The following is a 20876-nucleotide window of genomic DNA, read 5'->3' as shown; positions in this document are numbered from 1 at the left end:
ACGCGCCCGCACCCCCTTCCCCAAAATCGTAGAGGGCTGCAATAGATAACGCGGTGTCGTTGAATTTCTGACCCCATCTGGGTCCATCGAGATGAGGTCGAGTGTCGGGGCAAGCCTCCGACGCTGCCCGTCATTCGAATAAATTCTTCCCAGAATTATCGTTCTAATAAAAATTTATTGGAATGCAATTTTACTCGAACGAAGGGGTGAACTTGGTTTCGCAGCACAGTAGACGTTTCAACGAGTGGCTGATATCAGTAAAAATTAAATGCTGTTTGATTGTAACTCCGAAAGGCCCCTATCTCTAATATAAAATTTTAGTCGTCTGTATTTATTAATATCTTGGAAGTTAATGATTACCCCAAGATGATATTTTATATCTCGATCCTTGTCACCCCTTCATCGCCGAATCTTGTAACGATTGAAACTTCATTATTTTGATTCGAGTATTCGATCGAGTTATATATTAAATTAGAAAACCATTGGCGTTCCAGGGAAGAGCGAAGGAGATTTTAAAGCACTAATTATTTCAACTAGTGTACTATGTGCGCAACAATAAACGAAAAACAGCCTACGTAAGCGAAACTCAGCCTCCCAAGTTCCAAGTTGATTATATGTATAATTCGACCCTAACGCCGAGTGATAATGACAAGGCATGGGCGTCTTCGGTTCAGTACGTAACGCAGCTAATCCGGTAACGTCTTCCTAAAGGCTGAGAGTAGCGAAACAGACCTTGCCGAGTAAAACTTCCGGGCCATTATGCCGGAGCACGTTGTATGCGCATACTTGGCCTCAACGCGCCGATACTTGTCAGATTTTGACGGGCTTTCCCGCGCAGCGAGCAACTCGGCGAACTTGGACGACTGACTGAGTTTAAACTATGGACAAGAATGGACGTTTATGACCTCAACCGTGTTCCATCTCTCCTCGTGTGGTTTATCGATTGATGCTTACGACTTTAAGCTCAAGCTGTTGCTCGCGCTTGGACAGAAATTTTATTACATCACGGTACTAAGGTCTCATAAAAATTGTCGAGCAATTCCATTCCTCCGAAAATTACGATCAATTTTAAAACGTGACTTAACCGTTCAATATCGTTTCAAAATTTAAACGACAAGCTTTATCGTATCGCTGAAGATTGAATACCACGTCGTATCCGAGGGATTAATTTTATTAGAGAAACAATTACAGGGGTGGGAAAATCTCTCGATCGATCGATACGATATATTACGCGTTCGATACGTTACTAGGAAAACAGTAAACAATAGAAGTAACACGTAGTAAATAAAATTGTACTGCAAATGTACCGTGAAAATTCCATATATATTTTTATCCTGCCACAACGTGGGCAATCGATAATCGATCTTAATTGCAATGCGACAGAGGGATTTCCGGGGTTGATTAATTACGTCGAATTTCAATTTGACGGAAACGATATTCCCTTCGAAACGAACCGGTCTCGCATTTACAGAACGTTCCTGTAAATTGTGAGTATTACCAACGAAGAGGAAGTCTGATGTTATTTCATTTTCCAATAGCCGACCCGCGCCGCAGAGAATTCATCCTCCGCAGCGCTGCGTGTTTTCCGCGATACATTCCATCTCATAACAATTCATGCTAGAGAAAATCCAGCAGCACCGTGGTGCGTGTACATTCTGCGGCACGTATTGCAGTTTGAAACCAGGAAACTACAGACAGCTCGTTAAAACTTTGATACCTGTGTGCACCTCCGCGCGGATCGTGACAATTTTCGGAGAATTGCGGCAGCCATTACGGTCCGCGGGCGCAACAGACAGAAAAAGAAGTCGAAATTTCGCTTTTGTTTTGCGTGGCCCACGGGCAATTTTTGTTCGACGCGTTCTAAATGAACATTAAAGCCCCTAGGATACTACGATCGTAACCCCAGAACTCGTTTCTTAACGAAACTTAATACCGCAAGGAAGATAATCAGTATTGAAGCTAATAATATTTGTCAGTAATGAAACTAAACCAGATTCAACCAGATTCATATAATATTACAGAAACTGAATGCTACATTCTTATATATTCATGAATTATCTCAGAAACATGATACGATTTCCTGAGACACCAGCGACAGGGAAATACGTATCCTCTCATCATCGATAATTTCATTCGAGTCGAACCAAAGGAATATTAAAACAATCTTGCGTATTATATTGGAAATAACGTGGAATTTAATATCTGGTTTGTATAAAATTTCAGAAATACAATTATTTTATAGCTTCGCAAGAAAGGAAGTATTATAAATATCCAATACCACTTTTCCGTAACATCACAAAAATGAAATTCAACTCTGTTACAACGTTAAAGAAACCCAATACCACCGCTTTCCCCGTAATTCCATAGAAACCTCGTACAGCCATCCCACGAATCAAACACAATTTCTCGATGCCGACACGAAAACCAGATACCATCTTTCTGTAATTTTACAAGGAAAAGATCTAATAGCACCGCCAATACATGACGTCACGGATTTTCCATTTGCTGCGCGAAAGGCTATCCTCTTACCAGCGCCGTGCTCGATAACAAAATTCTCCGATATCTCCAAGGATTTCGCCCTATTCTCGACGAGGCATCAACCGTAGTTTCGTTTCTACTTCCTCCTGTACGGCGTAGGGTAATCCGTGAGAATGCTGCCTGTCGAGAGAATCGCCCCGGGGCCACCGAGGATTCCGCCCTTGTTCGCGAGCCAGCCATTCCCGCCGAAAAACCCGGCTGGCTCCAGCCTGTTCGTGTAAAATCCCGAGTCGCCCGCCCCAGCAATCTGAAGCAATCCGTTCGCGCTGGATAGTTGCTTGCCCTTTGTATCCTCGCGCGATTGCACGCCCAGATTGTTCAGCGTCTCCTTCAATTGGACGATGCGATCCCGCAAGAATGATTGCGGAGAGAATTGAAGGTTTTGCGTCAGAGGCGTCAGAAACCACGCGAACGGGCCTGGTTTCACGGTGGAGGAACTGCTTGCCTGCAAATAAATAGTAATGTTCGCTTTCAAGCAACAACGCTCGGACCACCACTTCGCTTCAAAGCGGATAACTCTATCTCTAGCCAAGATCAACAAGGATTGCAAAGATTCCGTTACTTGAAAGCGGGTTAATAGTTTTTCATAGAGTCAAATGAGAAAACAGGAATCACCAGTTCACTTGAAAGCGGGGTGGTGATTTTTATCTTGTTCTAAGACATTCGTGTGGGCGAGCCCGTTACTTGAATCCGGGGTAAAAGTTGGATCGGGAAATCAAAAACTACTGTAGAGTATTTTTCGTTTTCTAGGTGTGAGTTAACCCAGACCTAAGTTGAGAACAATAGGAAGTACCATTTGCAGACGTTAAGAGGCCCATAATGGCATGCATAGGACCTACGAGAAACATTGTTAGACGTTCGTTTTATGGTGCAGTGTCAGAATGAGTTAGGTATGGGATTCTATTTACGGAATGCGAATAACAAGACGGAAATATTTTTCACGGTCTTACGCTTTGACTCGATGCAGCGTCCAAAACTGATGTAATAAATTCTTGATCCACTGTCGTCACCTCCGTCTGCGTTCCATCATCGATCTTGTTCGAATCGTCGAGCGACTGAATTGGGTTTGCACACATTTCGGACACCTAAAAATAAAAATTATTTTTGTAATACTGTTCAATTTGTTTATCGCGTACCTTATACCATACGATACACATGTTTTAATGAATTCAAGAGAGTACACTTACCATCAACATGGTCAGTAAAACTGACTTCAACACCATCGTGCTCAGAGCGTATTCTTACAGTAGCAGAGAGTTTAGAAATTTTAAAAAACACGTTTCAGTCACTTCCTCGACTGCGTGAACTGCCGTTGAAGCAGTGCGTTCAATATATAAACGCTTAAGGCGTCTGTTATCGCATAAGGGCACCCTCATACGTCGCCGATAAGACCAAAATTGCCAAATTATACGTCCATTCTGCTGGTATGCGTAATAACGTAGCGAAGCTATTCATGGCGAATATCTTTTGTCGATTCCAGAACACTATTGGCTCAATTTTACCATTTTCACCATAATTAAACTCATAATCGAGCTGTAGGTACCCAAAGTTATAGGACAATCGACGAGCAATTACTACCACTGTCCAATCGTTCACAAACGAGGACTGTATCGAACGAGAATACAGTTCTCTCGAAACGATCCGAGAACCGGTCGACCTTTTCTTCGATTGTATTCAATCGAGTTCTATAACCGAATTGCCTTGAAGGTGTGGTCTCCGTGTTATGTATCGTTCTTTTTCTCTCGTCTCGCTCGTGGAATCGTCACGATGGCCTTGTGCAAGGTCGCAATCTTCCAAGAACGAAAGTCCCGATCACGTTCTTGGGCCACTTGGTCGCTGCAATTTTGTTTCTCTCTTTTAGAAACCCGTTTCTTACTTAGCTTCTGTCGAATTGCATTTTACGAATGCCTCGCCACGGTCTTCGAGTAAATTACGATCCCGTGAATTCTGGACGACCAACGAAGCAGAAAGGACATTGTGACAGATCAGCTTCTAGAAAATGATACGCTCCGTCGAAGAATGCGTGTTTAAATAATGTACAGTTATGCGAGTCTACGTACAGTTACCTAATACAGTACATACGCGACTCAAATATAGGAAAGATTGTAAATTTAACTGCTGCAGGACTGCTTTAGACAACACTGCCAATGTCATACCAATCTCACACAATAGTTCAGAAAATCACTTCCAAGACAATAGACAAAGTTCACAGAAAACACCGGGCAATAATTCAACGCTGGTCCTTTCTAAACAGTAAATCGTTGCGGGACAGTGGATGGGTACTAAATTCAAAGCAGGTCTTTCTGAACAACCATTTAGACTTTCAAAACAACATCCTATACTCCAAGACTTATCGTAACAAACGTTTGATCGGTTCAATCGTTTGCTCTCGTGAAACCTGACGGCCACGACAAGCTAGCAAGCAAGATTTTTGTGAACGATCGTCCCTGAGCCACGCTATGAGAGCCAACACGTCCCGAAAAACTCGGATTAGCCTAGTCAGCAACGTCTGGTTAGTTCGAGCAGTACCAAGGCGTAATCCGTCGCAGGGAGAGTCGCGAATCGAGCCGAGTGCATAGCGGAAAAAGCGTCGTTCGGTTCACGGACGCGCACGGCATACCGATCGCAACTTAATTTAAGTGTCACGATAGCCGTCACGGGCCGCGAACGAGGCTCTCCATCTTCCTCGTCGCGCGATTAACACTCCTGCGTGCTACTCGTTTACGCACGCGATCACGTCGAGTATAAGCGCGCGACGCCGAGGACGAGCCGGAACCGTTACCGTGTCTTTTCGAGACCAGTCTTTCCCCGACGCTTGACCGCGAATCTCGATCCAGTCGAAGAAAACACCAGGAATCCGAGGGTTACGCGACTTTTCGACCAGTTGGGAATCGGCGAGCGAACCGTGCACAACCGAGGCAAAACAGATCTCGTCGGTCCGGAGTCTGTGATGGGACATCAGAGTCTGAGACAAGTTTCGTACGTGTCCCTTCTCATTTTATCGCTCGTCGTTCGAACCTGAGACAGAGAGTAGTCGACAAGTTTTGAGAAAAGGCAGTTCGGAGGCTGAGTATCTGTTCGAGGCGTTGCAAAGTTGTCGGGGACTCAAGAACCAGGATGAAGGCTATTTGTAGCTTCTTTGTCATTCTTTTGCTCCAGGAGGTGAGATACTGTTATGTATATTAGCTTCTTAGAAGCTAGCAGAAGATTAGCATTCTTGAATTATAAGCAACGCATTAAAAATCGTCGTCTACAAACAGGATATTATTTTTGATGATCATTCTGTCTGAACCAGAGATGAGATGAGTTTTTTAAATGCCAATATTCTATGGTTCATTATTCCAACACTAACCGCGCTCCTACAGAGCCAGACACGTATAGAACCGTTATCGTATTTTACTGTCAACCGCAGGTTCAGATGTTTATGCTTTGCATTATTTGCCTCGATGCTGTACGATTTCCCATCGGAACCGTACATATTAAATTTCCTCTCTCCGCAAAAATTACAAAATTCTTAATTTTTTATTTGCATAATCTCACTTTTTTACAGGCTATTTAAACGTGATATTTATTTCCTCGATAGACTAATATCGAAGTTAGTTTTGTCCGACTCTCCATTTGATTCACGTTGTTTTCAACTATCTGCTTCGTCCCAGGATCTTTCTTATTCTTCGCTCGTCTCTCAATTAGCCCTCCCCGTTTTAATTATCCCTCTAAGAAGTTCAGCTCGAGTTTAAGCTGCTCGTATCGTTTCTCCATTTCGAAGAATCGTGAGAGACGGTTTTCAGACACCAGAAAACTTTTCCCCGTGACCGACAGTGTTAATTATCCCTCTAAATTACACCTTTGGGGTTGGACTCGGGAAAGAAACTGCTGCGTCGAATTGCTATGGACGAATTCCCCGCACAAGCCATAAAACTTTCGCGGGAAAATTCGTTCGACATACCGGGTGCGTCGCGCTATTTAGATGAATTATAACACTGCTTATTCGACGATAAATGATAAAGGGAGCATACAAAATTATAGAACAAAAACTAATCTCATGCCTTTTCTGAAAGTGCAACAATGCTAACGTTCGTCAATAAAACTTCATTAATACTCTACTTCTCCGAATTGTTCGATACACCCCGTACGGAGAATAAAAGAAAAGAACGAAATACCTTAAGAGCATTCTAAGCCATTTATGCTACGCTTTTAACGTCAGTTTGCATTTAATCTCTTGTTTATGTCGCGCAATAAAGTCAAAGGACCGTCTTGAAATGTTAATTAAAATTCATTGCTTCAGGCCATCGGCGGGGTGGTTAAGAATCCGCCAGCCTTTTCGAAGCCCGTCTACACGGACTCGTATCTTCCCGCAGCCATGCAGGTAAGTCTCGCGCTTAATTAAATGGAACTTAATCGCGCGTCTCGTTGCTTTTGCTTAGAACAATTTACGCCGACGCGCGCGGCGACAATTTCATTAAGCGTCGAATGCTTTTCGCACTTGGGAGTACTTTGATCATTAGGCCAACGTAGCGTGGTTTAATTACTGTCTGGTATCATTAGCAGGGACAAATTAACGATAGGAGAAGATCGATCGAAGAATAAATTTCAGGCTGAGTTCTTCACATTTGACATTAGACACTGGCTGGTGTAATAGGATTATGATGACATCTCTGATCGAACAATCACACTCGCGACTCTACAGCGAGAAGCAAAACTTGCACGTGAAATTTTAATATTAATATTATTTCAATACCGAAGCACAGAACGTGCAAGTATAAAATACGTAGTTACGTACAACGCTTCCAAAAGATCAAGTTCATATACGTAGTTGTAATTACTAGTTAGCGTGCTTGAGGCACTGTTGGCCTATATTATCAAGATCCAGAGATCACAAGCACGTACATAATCTACCCTTGGCCACTCCACACCAAGGGGTTGAGATCCAGAATCCACTAGCCCACTCAACCTTCTCCGTATCATCGAGAGTACTCAAATGACCCAATCTTGACTACGAGCAATATTGCATGAACATTCTCTCTTGGATCTTTTGCGACAAAAATAAATATTTACAATTTCTATACAAAGATATCTAACCTAATGCCTCCTTGAGGGACGTGTTTAAAAACGAATTTAATAGAATTATTAACTCTAAAACAAACTCTAAAATTCGGCCACTTCTGGGATAAATTTTAATAGGAGATTCTATAGTATTAATTACAATTATTTTTGGTGAATACACGTACCCCCGCAATCCTATCCACTTTTGAGAAAAAAATTCGAGTAGGTGCCTCAATCAACAAATTAGTATTCTTGATTTTCGTCTTACTTTGACCTCTAGAATCTCCCATTAAATTTTCTCCCAAGGATGGCTGAACACCCTGTATGCTACCAAAACTCTTTCCAATCAAATTCTACCATACTGGAAGTGTTAAAATCGATGCTGCAAACGATGCATTTCGACGCAGGTAATATTCCACGCGGTGGAACAACTGAAGCTCCTCCAATCGGAGGAAAAATTGGAAGGCTCTAGCAGCACCGTCCCCCCAAAGCACGAGTGTCAGACAGCGTACGATCAAACGGACGACCAGGAAGCATCCACTGTCGTCACGGACACGACGACCAATCCGAGCACGCGGGAAAAAAACACCGAATGCGGATCGAGAGCGGAAGAGGTACCGAAGGGGGTGGAAATTTCAACGAAGTCGAGCGAAATTAGTAATGAATCGACGGACGCAACGAGCCAGGCAATCGAGGACAGCTCGGTCCATCAGGAGGCACCGGAGGTGAACGAGGAGACGCCTGAATTGAACTACGCGACACCGGAGGCGAATTACGAAGCACCAGAAGACGTGCACGGCGTCCAAGAAGCGAATCAAGAAATCCCCGAGGAGAATCAAGGGTCGAGCTCTATGTCTATAGACGCGAGAACCCCGACCATAACGGAAACAAACGCGACGACTGTGTCGGGCCCGACTAATGCCACCTTGGATCAGCAAGGATCGATCGACGAGGCTAAACAGAAGAAAAAAGAGCCCACCGTCGATACTGTTATACAGGAGGTTTACGAGATCGTGAAATCCACGCCGTCCGTGTTTCTGGACGAGGACGCTGTGTACCTTGGAGAATCTAAAAGCGCCACCACGCCGGTCTCCGTGGAGAAGACGGAGATCATGGAGGACGAGGACGACGAGAACAGGTGATGGTTCTAGAAACCAAAGTAAAATCTTATTAGGATTCTGGGTAGTAAGAAGGAGTTAATTGTCAGCCTTTTTAATATAACTATGGACTTATTGATATATTGGGAGTTTTTAATTTAAAATTCTCTATCGTTGCTCTACCCTTAAAATACGGTAATTTGAAGGATTGAAAACATTATAAATATTACATAAATCCAAATTGATACTACGAGGGTAAAAGATGTTCAAGGTTAGTCAAATACGCATCAACGCGTCAACTGTCTCCCCGCGCACGTACATGTATGTCAGACTAGTTCTCACTCGGTAGTCCTTGACCCATATATGGGACAGCTTTGATTCAGAAAGCTTATTACTTCCTGGGACGTGTGAATGACGTTTATTTCTGCGTATGGAGACAGTGAACACGTTAAGGAGCCATTCTACTGCAAAACATGTACTACTAGGTCCTCTTTGATAATTATCTAGCATCATAAAACTTCATTTATCATGAGATATTAATGAAACATGTACTAATTTTATCGAAGTGAAATATTCTAACACGGTAAAAGAAAATTGTCGAGTTCGGTGTCGAAGTCTAGATAGACCCCCCAAAGTCCTTGTATTCGTCACGGACAACCAATTGGCCTAAAAAGAAAGCTAGAAACCTAAATAGTTAATGACACACTCGACGTCCCATTGCAGGTTCACGCGTCTTGGCGAGAAGGTGACGCAAGTGCCCAGACCAAGCCTAACCAGCTACTTGAGGCGCTCGAACGTGTCGCCGAGTGCCACGCTTCAACAACTAGCCAGCCTCTACGACTCCCTGAGCAAAGACGCGAGGAAGCAAGGTTATGGCAAATACACGGGCTACTCCGACGAGGTTCTGAACACCCTGATGACCTCGGTCGAAGGTGGGATCGCGCCGCAGCTGAAGAATATCTTGAACAAGGTCCTCGAGCGAAACGAACTAACCAGAGACGACGCTAAGATCAAGACCAACCAGACGATTCGGGATCTCGATAACCCTTCGAGCACCCTCAGCAAGGAAATGAGGCCCTTATTGCCCTTGCGCTATTCACCCTAACCTACAACGTTCCCCAACTAGAGAATAGTGTCTCGAATTTATAATTAATCGACAGTTTATGGTATTCAGAATTCTGTAAGAGACGTTGACGTAGCTACTCCGAGTGGAAGTCTTCTACTGTAGCTTAAGCGTTCGATAATGTACTACAGAGATACGTGTGTAGAGATTCGTGCAATTATCGAGGTAATAAGAAAGCACACTGCACCCGTTGCTGATGATCATTGCATATGACAGCACGTCTATTTTATCTTTCGTATTGATTTTGTAAGTTATAGATAGATGAATTACGCTTTGTTCTACAAGCTATTATGTAACAAGTGTTCCATTTCGGAAATGGGGGCTTGAAAGTCTCGAACTATTGTAACCTCTTGAATTCTATATTAGAAGATTGCCAAATATAACCGAGGATATTCGTTTATGTATCAAATTAATACTCATTAAAAGTTTCTGAATTTAATTAAACAGTTGACTCATTGAACCGCAATGCTTCCCAGTACTTTGATTAATTGTGAATACAATGAAGTTGACTCATGGTAGGTAAAACCACTAGCAGACGTATACTAAGGGCCACATACATACACGAATTAAACAAACTGCTATAACAGAAACAGTTGCAAGACAAAATTTCAGCGAGTCTAATGATAGCCACGAAATTCTTTTAATAATAATTGTGTACTCCTACGTAACAACCGGTAAAAAGAGAACTTGGATATTGTCAGAAATAACAATTTATCGTAAGTAAAAGGTGAATCGCGCCAATGAAAAGTCCACGCAAATTTCCACAATCTACCTTGACCTGCGGTTCGAACGAGGGACGATATTGTTTATTGCTTCGACAATATGAGTTGCCAGAGCCCACGGAGCAGCGTTACGTGCGCCGAATGGCAATTTCGTTAAGCAATTCTGTGTCAATGGTTTGTCCAGAAAGCAAAGGCGTGGACGGAAAACAATAAGGACGCTCGCCCCAATGAATTAGTCGCGACGCAGTTTTACGCCACTGTATCGCACGGTGGTATAAATGGATTTTGAAATCAATGGGTCCTTCAGTCGTTTGGTTCGCCTCGAATAGAAGGAATAATCAAGTCAGCGACATGAAAATTCTTTTCGTGGGACTAAGTCTTTTTTGCGTAAGTAAGAATTTTTTGTAAACAGATTACCTAATTCTCAATTAACTTAATTTGATTTGAATCTAAGGAATTGGATAATACACAGAACGTCCCGCCTAAAACAGATCACCTAATTATCCTTCGCGGTGATAGTTGATAAATTTTGAAAATCATTCAAATTATGTATACAGAAGTTCTTGTATCGTTGCAATTGTAGAAGATAATTAAGTGGTTGTTTAGGTGGAATATTTTGCACAAACAAATAGAAGGATCTATTATAATTGATGCACCCTACAAAAGGTAAGTTAATGTCGAGACCGAGTAAATGTACCTCTGATTTCGACAAGAAATTAATTTCTGGACGGTGCACTTAATTAGAGTAATGGAAGTAGAGAAGTCCAAAGGGAAAAGTAAAAGGAAACTGATCCCCCCCTTCGTTCAGTTTCAACACACTTGGTTGCTGAACTGGGATATCTAACACGACGATGCTCTAATTAAGTAACTTCGATTTCAAACACAATTTTCCACGAATTTTACGAATTTAAAAATAATTTGAAATAAATACACTACTAGTAAATTTGTAAATAGTGTAAGCTTCTAACACGAATACGGATTACCCCTCGTTTTCAGCTCTTCGTAGCGAGAGTGCAATCGAAGCCACAGATAACGAAGCTGTTTCCAGTTCAGGAGGCGATAGAGTACCACCAGCGAGCAAACAATGAGATGAAACCATTGGATAGGCTCCTGGGCAAATTACGGGCCACGTACGACTTCGTGTTTCGTAAGCCGGAGAACACGAGCAACGTGGAAAAAATTTTAGCCAAAGATGCCGGTTCTGACAAGTATCGACAAACCGAGAAAACGTTAGTGCTGACGGACGACGACTGGGTGAACGACATTCAACCCCTAGACCGTTTGGAACCCCTCGAATTGGAAGACGAGACGGAAGATAAGAATCTGGAAGTGGAATTCGTCACCCCGAGATCGAGTTTTCAGCTTCCCGCTACGCTAAGCAAACACCTGGTCGACTGGCTTGGATCGCTCTTAGGCATCACTTATGGTGTTTATTCTAAACTAGCAAGGGCTATTTACAGTAATAATACAGTGACGAATAATTAGCGAGCAATGGAACCATAATTTTAATCCTTAAGAACAAAAACTGACTTATTATCCCGAATGTTGTATCACATCTTTTGCCGAAGTATAATGTTTTAATTTTCAGTAATATTTGTGTGTACGAATTATTTTCCTACATTTCCAACTAGTTAGTAAATTATGCAATGGTTTAGTTTCTCTATGAGGAATAGGAACAAGAATCTAGAGCTAAAAACGATAAATTTTAGTATACCTACTATTAAATCACATTCAGCCACAATTAAACGCCTATACAAATCTTCTCTTTACACTTATTTTATTCAAAAATATCTTGGTCTGAAAAATACATGTGTTACCATTTGTTCATCATCTTTTTGGCAATCATTGTATCATACAGTAACAACCGTTCGTCAAGTAACACCTTGTTGTAAATGCGTGTTCATTGTTAAAATATTTTATCATTGTACCGCTTTACGTATGATGTTCACTCGAATGGCCACGAATCTGAACATCAGTATCTTAAAAGTCTAATTAACATTATTAAAAAGGTAAATCGCTGTTTCTTCGATCCAAGATAGTGGCACGAGCGCTACAGGTAATTTCATTGAAGATTAAATGTTCAATAACTAGGAATCGATCCAAATTTTAGGGGAACAATTCAACTCCTACTATCACAGATCAAAGAAATCTAGCAAGTTGAAAGAAGTTTAGGAAGAAGAGATAAAATACTGCTATTTCTCGTACATTCAAAAGTCTTTGGTTCTATTATAACACGGCATGAGTTTTATCTTAGTGCCATCCGCAATTACTCGTTCTAATCTCATTAGTACACCTAATAGACATTTGAAAGCTGTTCTTCATTGTCAACATAATCACAAGTTTTTTTAAAATCTACAGTAGATCGGAAGATCTTCAAATTCGAGGACAAAACATGTTTACTTCCACCGTAGAGCAGATAGGTTGTCAAAAAATTGCTATCAAAATATAAGTCCTAGAACTCCTACATTGCAACAAATAATCGAAAAAGATAATAGTAACAAGTTCTAAAGAAAATTATAGAAAATTAAAAATGTCCTTCCTGATTAGTTGTATTAATTAAAAAAATAAAAATCACTTGCAATAAGAAACAAAAACGCTACAATTTCTCGACAACCTAATGTATCAATTTCAAAATTAATTTTGAGCAATTATTATTGTTTCCAGTGACATTCGCAGAATGTTTGAGTAAACTCAAGATGCGCAATGCGTAATAAAAATCGATTTTGGAAAGTGACTTGTATCAAAGGTCAATGAAAAGTTCAACTTTTTCATGTATAATACGATACACACGATAGAAACATCGAATCGCTTCTAGCAAAAGTAATAGGAACTCCTCTAAAACATCACATTCTAAACACACACAAAAAAATGTATCAAAAATTGTTTATCAACCAAATACATTCGAAACTGAAGACATCGTTTTGACAAAACATTCTTTGGTTATATATCTGACTTCATATCGCAAGATTCTCTCTTCGAGCGTTAGAAAATTAAAAAACTTCCAACAATATCGCGTTTTCGAACATAGAAGAAAAGTTCCTACTGCGTTTCCGTCAAATGAATGAATTACGTATACTACGATTCGTTTGTAAAGATTATCATAATCACACAAGATAATAGAAATAATGAAAATTACATTTACAAAAGGCACGTCTGCCAAATACATTATTCATGAAAAAGTTGAAAAAGAATACGTTAAAATATAATGATCGAGGATGAATGATTACTTAAAATACGCGCTAAACACTTGTTGTTAAAGATGAACACGGACGAATCAGAGATCAAGTTCAAACAACGTACCTATTGAGTCTCTTTCAGGTAAAATTTGTATCGTATTTATGTACATAATTATTCTACAAATTGTATAACATTCATCGGCAGTATGCTATTAATTGCTATTGGTACTCGTTTTAAGAAGTCATTATCCTAATGGCAGATTGGCTTTAAGTGTATCATTCAGCAGTATCGATCGTATCACGATCCAAATTATATTCCATGCTAGATCAAAAACGCGCGTGGAACTTTACGAAACGTGAGTATCGGCGTTCGTATGCGCGCTATTCGATCGTAAGTGTTGTGATCATGGACTAGAATCAGTAAACAAACTATTTCCTTTAAAACTAGTTTAAATAAGAGAGACGGTATGAACATACACAAATAACTTCTTTCCTTTTGCTCCAAATACCAAATTGGTATCAAACTTACTCAGGCTGCCAACGCAGCAGACAATCTCGAGGAATTAAGTATCAATTTCGTGCAAGCAACGAAACTTCAAAGTTCCACAGCTCTTACGTTAGCGTAAGGTACTGTTCGTGGTAAAATAAATGCTATTTGAACTCAAACGTGTGGATTATTTTTACCCATACAAGAAAGAAATTAGACGAAGCATTAACTTCGTTAAAAATCAAGTTAACGTTGATTCAGTCGCCACCAAATTTCGTAAATTTATTAAATTGCACCTCAAACTTTTAGTCCTTCGCCAATAGTCTTCTTTTTTTATTCAAATTCAAGTTCTAAGGGATGCTCCAATTCCTAATGTGTCTAACGAATTTTCTATTTGTGCTAACCTCAACGCACTTCGTAAACAGCCTTTATTGCTTTGGATTTACGCGAGATTGATTTATGACTAAGATGGCATTAAGTACCTTGTATTTTGAGGCAGAATTTCGTTCATATTGACAGCCTGTTGCTGCAGAACGTTCGCTTCTTTGATCGCCTGTTCTTTAAACGAGGAAAACGTGTGTATCAAGTTCTGATCTTTCTGAAGATTTTGTATGTACTGCAGGAAATTCGGTTCCTGTTTCGCGTATCCGTCTTTCAGTACAAAGTTCACTTCCTGTTTAGGCATTGCGGAAACTTCGTTAGCCTTCTCGAACGGCTCTTTCTGTTCGACAAAGAACGATTCCTTCTTTATTCTGTTCCGTCTGATTCCTAAATGCGTTTGAGTATGTTTGTTCAAGTGATCCTTCCTGGAGAAGGCCTTCTGGCATACCGAGCACATGAAATTCTTATCGCCAGAGTGGATAACGTAATGCCTCGTTAAGTGTTCGTTTCTCTTGAACGCTTTTTGGCACACGGGACACTTGAACGGCCTTTCGTCCGAGTGCCCACGCATGTGTTGATCGAGGTGCTCTTTTCTTTTCAACATCGCGCCGCATTCCTTGCATTGATACTTACGTTCCTAAAACGGATCATTTTAATTCATTAGTTTGACAATAAATTTCTAATAGTCAATTAATCTAAGCCATTCAAAGCAGAGAACCTGATCTGTTATCGTTTATTCTATAACTCTAACGCGCCAGGGTTATTCGATACATACTTGAATATGAGCCTGTATGTGCTGCTCGACCTCAGCCTTATCTGAAAACGCTAAGTTACACTCTGGACAGCAATAAATCGTCGAACCGTCCAGGGCAACGCTGATCTTGATTTCCCCGGTTTTGGCCCTGAATTTCATCTTCTTCTCGGTCTTAGGCGAGTCCGTCTGTATCTGTTGCTCGACTTTGATGCTCTGCACAGTGTTTTCGTTTTCCTGCTGGTTGTCTATATGCACGTTTAGGTCGTTCGGATTGATCGTAGTCAACATTTGATCGGAATTCATGAAAGTATTTCCATTTTGTATCTGAGTGTTTCTGAACACTGGAACACTAGGAATGTTGAGAATATTGTTCTGCGTGTGTTCCACCTTCTCCTCCTCCGTTTTCTCTTTCTTCATTTGTTCCGTTTGCAATTTAATCAACTGCTGCAACGTCAATGGAAGAGTAGTGGCTTGTAACTTTTGGAAATACTCGGCCATGGCGCTTTGCTGTTGAAGCTGAACTTGAGAAGAGTCTTGCTGAAAAGTTAGATTCCTCATTCGACGCGGTGTCCCAAGCTAATTTCGTGTATTCGAAGAAAAAAAATACGATACCATGGTGGGTGTTTTCATCTCGCTTTCTGTCCTTACATCTATGTCGTGTTTAACGGTCTCCGGTTGCGAGGTTGAAGGCAAGTACATATTAGGTATGATTCTCACGGGTAAACTGTTCGCCTGAACAGTGAGTATCGAGTTGTTTTGATTATAATTAGGAATGTTAATGGCTTGAATGCCCTGCTTTTCGCAGAATTGCATCAACGTATTCGGATCCGGCCATGCGATTATTGGTCCCGCGTATTTGTTCGTTGAATTCACCTAAAACGAGAGATAACGGTTAGCCGGGAAAATTCAATAGTAGAAAATATCGAACGATATTTGTTAAACAGAGACGTTTTTCAAGCATCAGTTATTGGAAGTTTCAACCAATTCATTTTGATTCTCCTCGACATTGAAATACAAAATATAACGCAAAGTAGAATACTTAGAATGTACTACAGGGTGATAAAATTGAAATCAATTCAAGATAGAAACTTTTACACTATTTCTGGTCTCAAGATAAATGTTAAAAAAAGCTGTTCCACCAAACACTGATGGAACTGATTATGTAAAGAAAATTATTTTCAATGTGCCAACATATTCGCATCGCTGTGCAAGAAAATGGATATTCTATAAAATAATACTGACTTAAAAATTTATAAATTGACCAGTTCCTTGTATCTCTTCCGTTTAAACACCTACATATAATCAAGTTCTCAGTTTTATTACCACAGCATAATGCAATTAGATCGTGTCTACCACATACGTACCGCAACCAGAGATCATAATTAAGAAATCTATATTGGTAACATAAAATTTTGTAGTACATTCCTCTATAAAAAAAAGAAATACATAAAATACTTTAATTCACTATATGGTAGATTAATTTCATACTTGACTGCTGAGAGAGATCAAAATAAATTGGTTGAAACGTTCAATAACCTGTAAAACTTGTAAAGACTTTCGTTTAAGAGCTATTTCGAACCAAGCAATAGTTCCAATTTTTATTAGATGAAAAGACAATAACAAATCGGATCTTACCAACAAAGTTTGTTTCGTCTGATTCGATACGGCGGCGGTTGTATAAACAGACGCGTGTTCTAATTGAACGGTATCACCGCTGGTAAATTTCGATGCGGAGACCTGGTTCGGTCGAGACGTTAACTCTGAGAACTGAGGAAGAGCTCCCTGAATAATGTTGCTCCCGGAAAAATTCATTTTGCCGCGAACGATCGTGAAAGGTACGCGTCCGCCTGGATTAAAACATGCGAGCGTTTATAACCTATAATAACCGCCACCGGAGCGACACCGACGAAAGAAACGGCCCACAATTACGTTTCCACGCTCATATTTCTCACGTCGCGCGAAACCACGGGCCACTTTCAAGACGGAACATCGGTGGAAAACACGGGACAGTTAATTAAATTAAAAAACAATTCTCGAGCGACGGTACATCGTAACGTACGCCGCGTCCTACGCGTTCCTCCAACATGGCTGCGATAAAGCACTACCCGGACGTTGCCTCGCGTCTCTCGAAACACGTGCGAACAATTTCCGCGATGCATAATTCAGATTTTCGAATTATCCATCTCCAAGGAAATTCTCGTTCCTCGAACGAAACGACGCGGAAAGTACCGACTATGCTTTTTATCTTATTCGCGAAAAAAAAAGTGCGTCAAAGAAAAAAATGATTGCACTGTCGTGGCAGGCCTGGGAGCCGCATCTTTCTGTTTACGTTTACGGTGGACGCTTGCCAAACTTCAATCGTCATAATAAAAATAAACATTTTATCGCGTTATTTCGGAATTAAGACGCGGAACGTTTCTGTCGACGAAGTACGATTGTTGTAGGTAAGGGGAGAGATGGTTAATTATTATCACGGAGAAGTGTACGCACGCGATCGAGAATTGATAACGGTAATGGATTCTGAACGATTTGTTACGCTTTAGTTAGCTATCCCATTAATCAGACGTGTCAAACTTGTTTTGGCATCGATAATATTACCATGAATCTGTACATTTGTATTTTGCAAAGGAATATGCTTATTGATGTATTAAATGAATAACAGCTAATTACCAGTAATTTCAATTTTCAAATTATGGAATACATAACACAATGTTTTTTGTAATGTTAATAAAAAAAAAATAATGTGGATCAATGAATTAGTTAGAATATGAGATGCCTGACACTGACTATTAATGCGTAACACTATTATTTAAGATCTGATAAAATTAGCACTGAAAGATAAATTTCTATTTAAGCTTTTAATATCTTAATCAGATCAAAATAATTTTTATTTGCAGATGAAGATGTGAGAACCTATGGCTGAAACCTTAAATGAACGTATAGATAACTTGCGCAAGAGAAGTAGACTTTTGCTAGCACAGGCTGATGAAAGTTCCAAGAAGGTTAAGCAAGAAATTGAAAAACTCTACTCAGAGAATTTGTTAGTATTCCTCTCTATTTATAATACAATATTTCGTAAAAGTAATTATTTACTTCATTCATAGAACACAGGGAGAAAATTCTAAAAACCATACAGATAATCAGACCAGAGGCAATAGTAACTTCTACCGCAGAGGCAATAGTAAATCATGGAAGTTAAGAAATGATTCTAGCAGTGTTGGTGCACTTTTGTGTCCAGAAAATATTTGCAATAATTCAAACTGTATACTTGCATCAATGCCTAATATATCAACATCCAAAAGGGTGTTAACCTCGTCTAAAAAACATTCTGAAGAGCAAGGACCAAAAAATGTACAGAGGAAGCCGGTGAAGGAGTGTTATTGCCATTCCCAAATTAAAAAGGTGCAGTTACGATCTACGAGAACGCAACGCAAACAACATTCGCCATGCAAATGCTGCAAAAGTCACGTTGACGTACCTTTTGTAAGGGACAGTCTTGAAAAGCCACTTTTAACTTCGCCGATCAGTTGTGAAACTTTACGACGAGTGCAGAAGATAGACTATGCACCGAGATCTCAATTTTTACGAAATGTACAAAGCAAAGTATCCCTTCTACGAACTGCGGTAACCGGAGATTGTCTAAGCGTGTGTCCTAGATCGCCATACTGCTATGATTTTATGGCTAGAAAAAACATGCAGAGCATTGGAGCTCAGCTGAACAGCAATAACAAGGAATCGCAAACTACCGCTCGCTCAATAAAATCTAGATCGTTGCTTAGAACAGCTACAAATTCATCAACTGTAGAGGAAGAACAAAGTCTTGGCTCCGATAGCGTGAACAAATCCAATAAAGGAGTTCAAGTATCATTGAAAAAACAATCGAGACCTAAACTAGTAACTAAACGAACACTTACTTCTAAGAAATCCGTACCTGATTTGAAAAAGACAAAATCGAATACAAAAACGTCAACTAAGAGTAAAAGAACGTCGCAATTGTTCAATAAAGACTGTCCCTGTTGCCACAAAAATAAGGCTGACCACTCTTCGAAAACTTTGGAAAAAGACAATATCGATCCTGCAAAATTTCGACACACTATCTGTGTAAATGGCAGTCGAGACGAAAGCGATGGGGAATATCTTTCGGACGATGAAGTGAAGAAACTGAGGAAATTCCGGGAACAAAACTACTTCGATACTCACGGATCGAATCATACTTTATTGCCATCTAAATCTTCGGGATCCTTGCAACAGTATTTGCTAAACGACAGACTCTTCCCCGAGTATGCGGACACTATTCATAAGAAAGATTTAGTCGTAACGATGCCAGCTTGTGCCACTTTACAGCGAAAACGTATGCATTACTTCCCTCGGTACATTGTACATCAAGAGAAACCAAACAACACCACGAATTGTAAAAAGAAACGCTGTCAAAGTTGCCCCTTGACTGGACATGCTATAGATCTTGGAATTACAAAAATGAGACCACCGTTAAACAGCTTGGCTCTCAAGTATCAAAAACGACTGCCGTAACAAAAATGATTTTTCTTTAAATAAACAGTACCTTATATTAAGGGTGGGATGAAGTGAATTGAGCCCTTGGCTCTTGAATGCATTTATTCTCTTTTTAATCATTCTATAGAACCAGATTCAATTTACTTCGTCTCGACTATCTCATTTTGTATAGAATTTTGAATGTAAATTACGATAATAAAATCATGTAATAGGAATTGAATACTGATCGAGAACGAATGTAGCAATAACTTGGGAAACACGTTATCTTATTGTATCGGTGCTTTTCCATGGGACATTGCAAAGCAGGTTTTGCATTGAATGAGAAGAGACGGAGCTTCGTTTTAGAGAGCAGAAAGGAGAAAGTATAACACGCGAATAAGATGTTTCTTTTTAATGCGCATAGTGGCATACGTGATATCATCCACATCCAGAAATCTCGTAGATGCAGCCCGTATTTCGTGGCCATGACGAATACGCGACCTTTAACGAGTTCAAGCTCACGGTATGCAAATTTCTGATGAATAAAAGATGTGGGAAACAATGCAATTTATTTGTGCATATAATTAAATGCGCGGATCATTGGATGATTTTATAGAGACGAAGCATGTAATCCTAGAATTTTTTTTATGTCATATTGAATACGTAATACTTGTATTGTGATAAGTAAACGAACCAAAATTTTATTTAACCGTTTAGGACTATATTTTATAATACGTACAGGTTGCGTTGTTGCAATTGTATAATTCAGCCTTAATGATTGTAAATTTTATTGGAAAGAATAAATATGCCCAATGTGATATTATGCAAGTACAAATTGTTCGACTTAGTTAATTATGTGTACTGTGAAATCGTTATGGAATCGTGTTTAGATACATGAAGCGATACATGTATCAACGAGAAATATTCCAGTTTAATTATTTTCTAATTGGTGTCCAGAGATAATACAATTGTATTCGACATTGATTGATATAGAAATTTTTAATGAATTTATTGATGGAATAAAGCTCATTAATAACTCGAATTCATAATTAATTACAACTGTA

The 20876-nt window shown here is 40.0% G+C and overlaps 5 protein-coding genes across 6 annotated transcripts; 3 read left to right on the top strand and 2 right to left on the bottom strand.

The window, feature by feature from the left end:
* Nucleotides 1–2614: 2614 nt before the first annotated feature.
* LOC122396608 lies at nt 2615–3527 on the bottom strand (the record flags this gene model as incomplete). Its single annotated transcript, XM_043395162.1, has 2 exons — nt 2615–2983; nt 3489–3527. Coding segments are annotated over 2 exons (408 nt in total), but the record flags the coding sequence as incomplete, so codon positions are not given.
* Nucleotides 3528–5363: 1836 nt separating this feature from the next.
* LOC122396292 lies at nt 5364–10183 on the top strand. The gene is made up of 4 exons (XM_043394546.1): nt 5364–5700; nt 6824–6904; nt 7989–8719; nt 9402–10183. The coding sequence occupies exons 1-4, from the start codon at nt 5656–5658 to the stop codon at nt 9781–9783; spliced, it is 1239 nt and encodes a 412-aa protein (XP_043250481.1). The 5' UTR covers nt 5364–5655; the 3' UTR covers nt 9784–10183.
* Nucleotides 10184–10849: 666 nt separating this feature from the next.
* On the top strand, nt 10850–12018 carry LOC122396366. Its single transcript, XM_043394691.1, has 2 exons — nt 10850–10910; nt 11520–12018. The coding sequence occupies exons 1-2, from the start codon at nt 10875–10877 to the stop codon at nt 12006–12008; spliced, it is 525 nt and encodes a 174-aa protein (XP_043250626.1). The 5' UTR covers nt 10850–10874; the 3' UTR covers nt 12009–12018.
* A 2370-nt stretch (nt 12019–14388) lies between these two features.
* On the bottom strand, nt 14389–17282 carry LOC122396319 (zinc finger protein 239-like). Its single transcript, XM_043394609.1, has 4 exons — nt 16957–17282; nt 15934–16194; nt 15343–15858; nt 14389–15204 (listed from the first exon to the last, which is right to left on the bottom strand). The coding sequence occupies exons 1-4, from the start codon at nt 17131–17133 to the stop codon at nt 14650–14652; spliced, it is 1509 nt and encodes a 502-aa protein (XP_043250544.1). The 5' UTR covers nt 17134–17282; the 3' UTR covers nt 14389–14649.
* Nucleotides 17283–17678: 396 nt separating this feature from the next.
* Nucleotides 17679–20548, top strand: LOC122396239. Of its 2 annotated transcripts, none has more exons than XM_043394454.1 (3): nt 17679–17765; nt 18219–18361; nt 18426–20548. In XM_043394454.1, the coding sequence occupies exons 2-3, from the start codon at nt 18237–18239 to the stop codon at nt 19849–19851; spliced, it is 1551 nt and encodes a 516-aa protein (XP_043250389.1). In that variant the 5' UTR covers nt 17679–17765; nt 18219–18236; the 3' UTR covers nt 19852–20548. The 2 variants fall into 2 exon arrangements, with proteins under 2 accessions (XP_043250389.1, XP_043250390.1); XM_043394455.1 differs by lacking the exon at nt 17679–17765 and adding an exon at nt 17781–17831.
* Nucleotides 20549–20876: the final 328 nt, after the last annotated feature.

The sequence above is a fragment of the Colletes gigas genome, unplaced genomic scaffold (assembly GCF_013123115.1).
Source record: "Colletes gigas isolate AHSC1104 unplaced genomic scaffold, ASM1312311v1 Colletes_gigas_Sc00007, whole genome shotgun sequence".
Classification (NCBI taxonomy): Eukaryota; Metazoa; Arthropoda; class Insecta; order Hymenoptera; family Colletidae; genus Colletes; species Colletes gigas.
The sequence above is the reverse complement of the archived record's forward strand: the minus strand, read 5'-3'. Positions and strand labels throughout refer to the sequence as shown.